At 34.9% G+C, this 9,376-nt stretch overlaps 1 protein-coding gene across 2 annotated transcripts; it reads right to left on the reverse strand.

The window, feature by feature from the left end:
- Positions 1-4,990: 4,990 nt before the first annotated feature.
- LOC111904340 (SH3 domain-containing protein 2) lies at positions 4,991-8,990 on the reverse strand. 2 transcript variants are annotated; one of them, XM_052769264.1, is made up of 10 exons: positions 8,685-8,990; positions 7,311-7,433; positions 7,159-7,232; positions 6,943-7,090; positions 6,756-6,857; positions 5,962-6,162; positions 5,807-5,869; positions 5,561-5,728; positions 5,389-5,463; positions 4,991-5,298 (listed from the first exon to the last, which is right to left on the reverse strand). In XM_052769264.1, the coding sequence occupies exons 1-10, from the start codon at positions 8,742-8,744 to the stop codon at positions 5,182-5,184; spliced, it is 1,131 nt and encodes a 376-aa protein (XP_052625224.1). In that variant the 5' UTR covers positions 8,745-8,990; the 3' UTR covers positions 4,991-5,181. The 2 variants fall into 2 exon arrangements, with proteins under 2 accessions (XP_052625224.1, XP_023755873.1); XM_023900105.3 differs by having other exon boundaries at positions 6,943-7,094; positions 7,163-7,232; positions 8,685-8,989.
- Between the last annotated feature and the right edge of the window lie 386 nt (positions 8,991-9,376).

Genomic DNA, 9,376 nt, shown 5'->3' on the forward strand with positions numbered 1-9,376 from the left:
AAATCCTATATTTTCTGTACGTAAAAGATGTTGTGGTTCTCAAACCCTAAAACCGAAGTTGTGAAATCAAATTTACAAAATATATGAACATAGTTCTAGATTTTTGTAAAACTAGCAGAGTGAGTACTCTTTGTAAAATAGTGTATAGTTGCGTGCATGTTCCTTGGTTTTCCCTTATTTGTTTTCGAAAATAAGTGTTCCCAGAAAATCCTATATTTTCTGTATATAAAGGATGTCGTGGTCTTAAAACCCTAAGACCGAAGTTGTGTAATTAGTTTGCAAAATATACAAAACATAGTTTGGTATTTTATAAAAACTAATGGGGTGTATATTCCTTGTAATTCCAATGTCACTAGGACCCTACTCTATGTGAGTTGTTATAACTATACAGATATGACGAGAACGCCCGCCCTGCCGTTTTTCAGGCGTCGAGATACGGTCCAGATATTTGTCACCTTAGACTGGCCGGTCTAGCTGTAGCGAACAACACAGATGTGAGTTGTTAACCCCGTATAGATCTATACACAATTATCTCGCCCCCCCCCCCCCCCCCCCCTCCAGGGGACTCTGGTTATAAACATAGGACTTACAATGTACCTAGATAGGTACGACGAAAATAAAAACTAGTCTCACATGAGCCTTAATGGAATGTACGCGAGTTTTTCTCCCTTTGTTAAATAATGCAAATAATGTTTTCCTTGTGTAAAATTATGACTGTATCTTTATGACACACAATTATTTCCGTCATAAAAACTCTATTTTGTAAATCATCTTGATAAAATCATTTATATTGAAATTTATAAATAATCACTAATAGTTTGTCAACTTGCAAAAGGTTATAAATAGGACATAATGATCCAAGTTTAAACCCTTGAAATGGTATAAGCATAACATGGTTGTTTTACTAGCAACATTTATTTTTAGATAAATAGCCTTGTCTTGTAGGTTGTTTTGACATACCTAAAATTTTATGGAGATTTTTACAAACAAAATATTCTCTTCTTGTTGTGACTAAAATATTTTCACTAGTTCCACCAAAATCTCATATAAATCCATGAATTTTATTATGTCTTAAAGTTTGCACAAGTTCTAGTGGTAAAAGTATTTTTAACCAAAAATTACCCTTTTGGTGTAACTCATCATATATTTATCTAGTAGCTTAGTTTCATGTTTATAATACAAAATATGTAGATCTATACAAATATAACTTAGTTTTAACATCATGGGGTTTGTGAAATTTCAAGTTTATGAAGTATTAACATGAAATAATACACATAAACACCTAAACATACACATACAAGCAATTATTCAAGGATTTAAACAAGATTTGACTTGTATTCCACCCAAAAGAATGAAAACTTGAAAAGAGTGTGGGGTATGAAGCTCACCTTGGTTTAGTTTTGTGGGGGTTTTTGAAGTGTAGCGAAGAGATCTTGAGCCTAAGCACTAGAATGCCCTTAATAAACTCCTTGAAGCCTAGATTATCCTAAGGAGATTAAGATAGAACCTTGTGTGTAAATGAGATGATTTTAACAAAATAACATGTAGGAATACTAGGAGATTTTGAGATAAATCGCCAAATTTCCAAGAACCACCTTGATGATAAAGATTTTTGGAAGAATCCACTTGTTCTTGAGAGGAGTTTAGTTTAGTTGTTAAATGGAGTGAGTAAGGGATTTTTTTGAGGAAGTGTGAAATATCCAGAGAGTGAAATGAGGTAAGAGCGAGGATTAGCAAAAGGAGTTCTTGTTTTAAATAAGGGAAGTGAAGTTGATTTGAAGTGTGCTTGGAGTACTGCTAGCTAAATCATGTTTGCTTGCTGGATAATCTGTGAAGATCCGTGAATGCATTGGGAATTGGAAAAAGACAACTCTCAAATCCGTAAACACCTTGAAATATCTAGGTGTTTACGCTCATGGATGGTCCATCAAAGGGGTTCACGGTCCATATTCCTTTTCTCTTTTGAGTTTACGGCCTAATGGTAATCATGTGGAGGGGTTTACACTTCATATCTAGCCTAGGGTTGTGTTCATGGTCAAATTTTGGAATCTATATGGTGTTTACGCCCTAGGATCCTTCCTAGGACGAGGTTCACAATCATACATCACATCCTTAAGGTGTTTACGCTCAAGATGTCTTCTAGAAGTGTGTTTATGGTCTAGATACTTTCTAGGGAAGTGTTTACTCTCAAGATGCTTCCTAGGGAAGTGTTTACTCCCCAAATGAATTTTCCCTTTAGTGTTTACGACCAAATGAAGGTCCACCAAGGTGGTTCACGGCCAAAAGCTCCCTAGAATGGTGTTCATGGCCTAGCTAAGGCATCCTAAGGTAGTTCACGGTCTTGGATGGGGCCTAGGGAAATGTTTATGGTCTTAATTAATAGCAAACTCAATTATGTTGTCCTTATGGTTCAATTGCTTAAGATTGTGGCATAATCATAAGTTCTTGTGTCTAAACCTTGTGATCCTTAATCAATGCATTTATCTAGCTTTACCTTACTAAATTTTGTTTACTTTCAAGAGGTTAACTTATATGTGACTTCCAAAGTGCATACTTCCATAAACATGCACTTAAACTCTAATGGTTTTCAAGGTTCCCCTTGTAATAGGGTTACAATTTAGACCTTGCTTGATCCAAATATTTCGGGTTGTCACAAAAGGCAACACAGTGTTGGATGTAGATGTATAAAAAGGCAATCTTTTATGTTTTGAAAATTGACAAGAATTGCAAACTAAAGAGCGATTTCACTTATTACATGAAATAATAGAATGTGAAAATAAAAAAATCCATGATTGGAAGTCCCGGGTGACCGAGTCTGTCATGCCAAAAATCGGTGGGTGATGAAGTTGTGAGTGCCAATGAGGATGAGTCGTTGGTAGAGTTGGTAAGAGGATAGAGGTTGTTGGTGCTATTGTGTCGAGCCAGGAGCATCCAACTCGGAAAATCCTTCACATGAAATCCAAAAGGGTCAAACTCAACAGATACCCAATTACCATTAACATATTGGCAAACAGATAGTAAATTTTTTAATGATATGAGGGGTATAGAGGATATTCTTAGAGAAGTCGGTGAGCTTACCCTGGTCAGCGGTGATGTGTGAAGAAGCAGTTGTATCCATGTACTATTGAGCTTCACAGTGGTCCTCGTCATGGCGCGAAATGCTTCACCAAGACCAGTAGTCTCCAAAGCATTGTAATCATTGAGATGTGCATGGTGGTTTTGATTTGTCGTTCCATTGTGCTAATGTTGTTGATTTCGTCCCAATTGTTGTTGCTGTGGTGGACGAGAATGAGCGATCCACGGAGTGGTCTAACCGACATTATTACACCCTGTTCCCGAGTTCAACTTAACGATAGAAAAGAAAGGAAATAGGTGGAAATGAGAAGAAAATAAAAGAAATTGGTGTTACCAAGTTTCATTAAAGGAAGGAAGTGGAATGATCACTTTCCCTCCTAACTTTCCTTCCGATTTGGGAGGATTTGGAAAGAAAGAACAAAATGATTAATTTTCCTTCCACATCTCTCCAACTCAGGAACACAAAAGAAAATTTTGTTTTCCTTTCCTTTCTCTTCTTTTCTCTCCTGACTTTCTTTTCTCTATTATTTCGTTTCTTTCATTAAACTCGAGAACTATGTGCTAGGATATGGGTAGCCCCCATCCACCGGGGAGCCCAAGGTGGCATATTGGACTGATGCATTTGCCAGGTGGACCGACATTGGTTGTTGTTGTTTGATAGATCACGTGTGTTTCGAGCCCAAGGTTATTTGGCCGACATTTATTAGAGTTGTGAGGGGGGCCTCGAGAATTGTTGTATCGACAGTTTTGAGCAGGTGGTAAGGGTGAATCATGAGAGATAGCAACAACAATAGGTGGAGATGTAAGTGTAACCCAGGTGGTTTGATGATGAAGTTCATGTTCCAACATGTTACAAGCAGCCTCCCAAGAGGGAAGGGTTTGATTAATGTAAGAGGTGGTGGTCTCAAGTTCACTTGGTAGGCCTCGTACCAATTGCAACACAAGTCGATTTTGGCTAACCGGGCTTTCAACATCACTCAATTTAACAGAAAGTTCCTTGAGGCGTTGACAATAAGCTTCAAGAGAATGCATGGATTTTAGGGTTAGGTTTGTGAAATCATGCTTAGGAGCAGCCGCATGTGAGCCTTTGTTGTTCAAGAAGATAGATTTGATTCGGTTCCATGCTTCTAGGGATGTGCATTCCTCCTCAAGTACTTTAGACATGAGATCTTCAGAGAGAGTGTTGTATATCCACCGGTGGACTATCGAATCGATTTCAACCCATGCCTCATACTTTGGGTCGGTTTTCTCTAGAGGTTTCATACCATCGATGTGGCCAAGAACTTTATAACCACGTGCATGAAGTTGGAAAAGTTTTACCCATGTCGAGTAAGTGACTTTTGTACCATCAAGGATTCTGACCTTGTTTTGGATGTTGGTGACTGTATACACATGATGACGGGGGTTTGCCTTATTGGCGTTTTCTTTGTCACTCATCGTGATGAGAGGAGAGAAGGAGATACATCTTATACCATGTCAATTATCGTGTAATTGAATTGCTTGCCCTTCATTATTCACATCCCCTAATATATAGATATAGAGTAGAACTAATAAACAAAGTACAACTAATAAAGTGTGAAATACAAGGAAAGTAGATATGTTAAACTAATACACATATATAGTAAGAATTGTGTGTGTTAATAGTTTCTCCTTACAATGTAAGAATTCTTTGATACCAAGTGGTCATGTGATATAAGATTAATCAAATCAAACTTATAACTAACTTTATGTAGGTTTGGCATCAATGTTCTCTTTGTCTTCGGTTTGTAGTTTTATGTTATAGTCCTTTGTGATTGATATGTTGAGTTGTTTAATGGGTAGAAAGGACTTACATTCCATACATGTGCTAAGAACATAAAAGGGATGATACTATTACGTGTTCATTTTGTAAACATAACAAGAGTGACAAAACTCATAACCAAAAACATACAAGAGATCATCAACAACCAAAACACAATTCAAAGTAAACCGTATCAATACAAAATGAGGCACACGTATATGATGAAAAACATAAGAACGAAGAAAGAATACGTGCAAAAATGTATAAACTAGAAAAACAAAGGCCAAAAATACATACATTAAGACGAAGGTAGGTAGGTACATACTCTAGTAGACTTGGGTAACCTTGCTTGCAAGAACACGCTCTCGTCTTTCTACATATTCAACAGGAAACCAACCTGCTTTCCCTTTGCATTCACCTTCAGCCCAACCATTGTTTGACACCTGTACATTTTTTTTACCAAATACAAGTTTTGTAACCAAAATAGTATTAAAGGAAACAATAACAATAAAGAAAATTCAAGAGGTATAGACCTTTCTGATAACGACATAGTCACCCGATGATAAATTGAGCTCCACATCAGACTCTGCATCATACGAGAACATTGCCTAGAAGGAAGAACATCATGATATGGACAATTAAGTTAGTTTATTAGTTATAATAGACATATCAAGAAACAGTCAGTTTGTATGTATGCATGCATACCTCTCCCAAAAAGTAATTCCCCCCATCATTTGAACCATTTTGCATTGGAGAGGGAGATGTGTTGTTATTAACTTCTTCATATGATGGAGGTGGAGGCGAAAATGGAGGAGGAGGTGTTTCCATTGTTGGAGTAGGAGCTGCTTCAATTCGTTGGCGCTCTGATACCATCTACAAATTTCCCATTTGGCAAATAATAAAATAAAAATACTAAAAAGAAAATTATTAATCTTATTGCATAATGAATACCTCTCCTTCAAGATGATCAAGAATCTGAATAACCTTCTCATGATAAGCACGCTCCGATTCAATCTATCAAAAAAAACACATGTTTTAAAAAAATTATATCAAAAGGTATGAAATTGATCCTAAATCATTAACTAAATGGAGAAGAAGAGTTTTACCATGGAAATAAGTCTCTGTAGTGTCATATTTTGCTGCTGAGCTTCAACTGCAGCCATTGCTGATGCAGCTTCCTTTCCCAATATTGACATGTTGGACTTCAAATCTTGTAATTTTGATTCGGCTGCTTCAAGTCTTGCAAATACTTCTGGATTCCCAGTTCCTTCCATCACTTTTGTTTGTCGTTTTGAAACTTCAATCACCTACTTTCCAAATTTTAAGTTAAATAATTAGTTTCAAAATATAAAAAACTATGAACTATACTCATTTTTCAAATTTTAGTTCCTAAAAGTTTATTTCTTCCAGTTTTGTTCCTTATTTGAGGTTTTTGTAACCATTTTGGTCTCTCATCCAAGTAAAATGACTATAATTTTATCAGCTATACTCAGGGACCACAAAATAGTCACTTTACATAATACAAGGACCAAAAATGTCATAAGAACAAAAACTACAAGATAAGGACTTTTGGGGACCAACAATGTTACAAGAACCTCAAATAAAGACAAAAACTGCAAAAGAAAACTTTTGGGGACTGAAATTGCAAAGATCAGCCACATTCGAGGACCAAAAATGTTACAAGAACCTCAAATAAGGACAAAAAAAACTGCAAGAGAAAACTTTTCGGGACCAAAAATAGTCAGTTTACTTAATACAAGTATAAAGAAGTATCATAAGAAGTTAAGAACCTCAAATAAGGACCAAAACTGCAAAAGAAAACTTTTTAGGACCACAATTGCAAAAACCAGCTATACTCAGGGACCAAATATGTAATTTACTCAAGACAATAATGAAACACCTGTGCTTCAGCCTCTTGTCTCATTCTGTCATAACGTTGAGCAAGATGTCGAGCATCTTCAAGAGGAGCTCCCATTACCATTGCTCTTAATGGCTCTGCAACCTGCAAACAACAGACATGTTATTTACACCCCCCCAAAAAAATTAAAAAATATATATATAAAAATATTATACGATGTATTTTAAACCTGGGTCCCGAAAGATTTGAGTAGATTTCCTCTTTCCTTTTCCATTTGTGCACGGGCTCGTGAAAAATTGACTGCAGCTCTTGATAGTGTATTACCACTAGTGCATGTATTCTCAATACCATATTTTCTGCTATCTTCTGATAATTTACTTCCTGTGAAAAGATTCAGTTCATGTAAAAGCTTGATTACATCATGAAATTTAAAGGCATAACAAACTTGCCTATTTCAACTTGTTTGGAACCCGTAACTATGTATCCTTCAACACCACGAACAATGTCTCTTTGAAAATGCTGAAATGCAAAAGCAAGTTAATTTCATCTACAGAATAAAATCTTATAATTTATTAACCAATATGTGGAGAGAGCAACCTTAGCAGCACGTGTGGATATGTATAGTCTTTCAAGTTTCTGGTGAAGCATGAGTTCTGCTTCGTCTGTTACAACATTATCTGAACCACCATAACCTCCACCACCAAACTGCTTGAAAACCGCCTACATTTTAAACCAGTTATTATATAATTATGTATTGTGATAAGGTGGTATAATATCAAATGAGTAACAGAGAATAAATAAAGTATCTCAAATCAATTGCAGATATATGCACATTTAACATGTACGCATTTTTTTATAAATAAGTTTTGTCCACATTAAGTCAAAATGTAACAGCACTTTAGCTCAAAATGCAGCCTATATAATGACTAAATCCCAAATGTTGCCTTTATTGTGTTTAAGTGATCATATTCATCTTGGAAGCAAAAAAGATTCTATCAAGTCATATGTGGTCTCTAAAAGAATAAAGATATGAAAAACTCTACATCATAAAACTTTCAATTCTCTAAAGGACAAACAAAATGTGCCACTTTTTGTCATTTGGTTGCAAAATACACACCACACTATATGTTCCGCCCATTCTGCAGGTGCTTTAGTTGTGCTTACAGTTACAATCATATGCTCAAACGAATTACATTGATTCAACAGAAGCTTTGAATCACCCACATAAATTATTATTCACCAATTCTCCTTCAAAAATTAGCAACATTGTCTCTCTACCTCCAACCATAATATATTCACAACAAACTTTATAGTTTATAGAACCACATCCTTTTTCAGACAAGTAACAAAAAAGAACTACATCAATGTTTGTGATCAAGCTCACTGTTTTTTGAATCTACAGCTTTTATGAATTTGGACACCTGTAGTTCGGTTTATGCAAATAACTTTATCACTAATAATTTTTAAAATACCCAGGTCCTATAAGCATGAGAGTGTCTAGTTTCTTAGTAAACACCAGGTTTTAGCACAAAGTTCATGGTTGTTGAATCACGCATTTCACCCTATGTGTAAGGGAAATTTCACTACCTCGATCAAAACTTCAAGGTTAAGCTACAAAGTTAGGGATTAAAGTACATTACCAGCGTATAAGAGAGATCGACACCGTTTCATCCAAATTAACCAAATCCAATATGATAAATCTTTTAGGCAAAAAAATATGCTAACTTCATCAAAACTTCTAACAAGTATTCATCCTAATGCTAGTTATGCAGATGCACTATTAGGTTAGGTTGGTTACTTGTCATATATAACGAGTAGCTAATTATATGAACTGGAAGAGTAATCACTTTATCAGATTCATCGAAATATCCTCGACAGTAAACAGTTGTGAATTATTATTGATATGAACGGACTTCGGGGGCAAAACCGAATCAGATTCAAATTGAAAGCAACGAATTTCTTTGATTGTACCTGTTGTTGTCTGGCAACCTGTTCCCGGAGCTTCGTTGCTTGTTTCCTGATCGCTTCCATTCACGAATTGGCCAATAAAGGAAGAAATCAATGGATGTGGAAGTAATTTGACGGATTATCGCCGGAGATTTATTCCTTTGATCGAATATAGATATTTATAAATCAAATTTCATATACGAATTGTTTCTTTCGTCTTACGATTTTGAATCGACTTTCTTCTCGTTATGCTTTCAAATGAAATACCACCTCCCCGATCGAAGGCTCTAAAATACTATTTTGCCCCTAAGGTTTTTCCGTTTCTGTACCGAATGGATGAGAAGTTTATGGTTATAAGATTTGTAGCTTTGTTTTTAAATTAAAAAAAAATTACAAACACTAGTCAATTTTTTTCTTTAAAAAAATTGGTTAATAACTTATAAGAATTTTATTCGGTATATATATATATATATATATATATATATATATATATATATATATATATATATATATATATATATATATATATATATATATATATATATATATATATATATATATATATACATTAAATTTATTTATATGTTCAAAAAAATATCATTATAATCTATACCAATAATGATAATAGTATTTTGTGAACATGTAAACCATCACAAAATACCATTATCATCTTTGGTATAAGTTATAATAATATTTTATGTACATATAAATAAGTT

Source organism: Lactuca sativa, chromosome 3 (genome assembly GCF_002870075.4).
Source record: "Lactuca sativa cultivar Salinas chromosome 3, Lsat_Salinas_v11, whole genome shotgun sequence".
Classification (NCBI taxonomy): domain Eukaryota; kingdom Viridiplantae; phylum Streptophyta; class Magnoliopsida; order Asterales; family Asteraceae; genus Lactuca; species Lactuca sativa.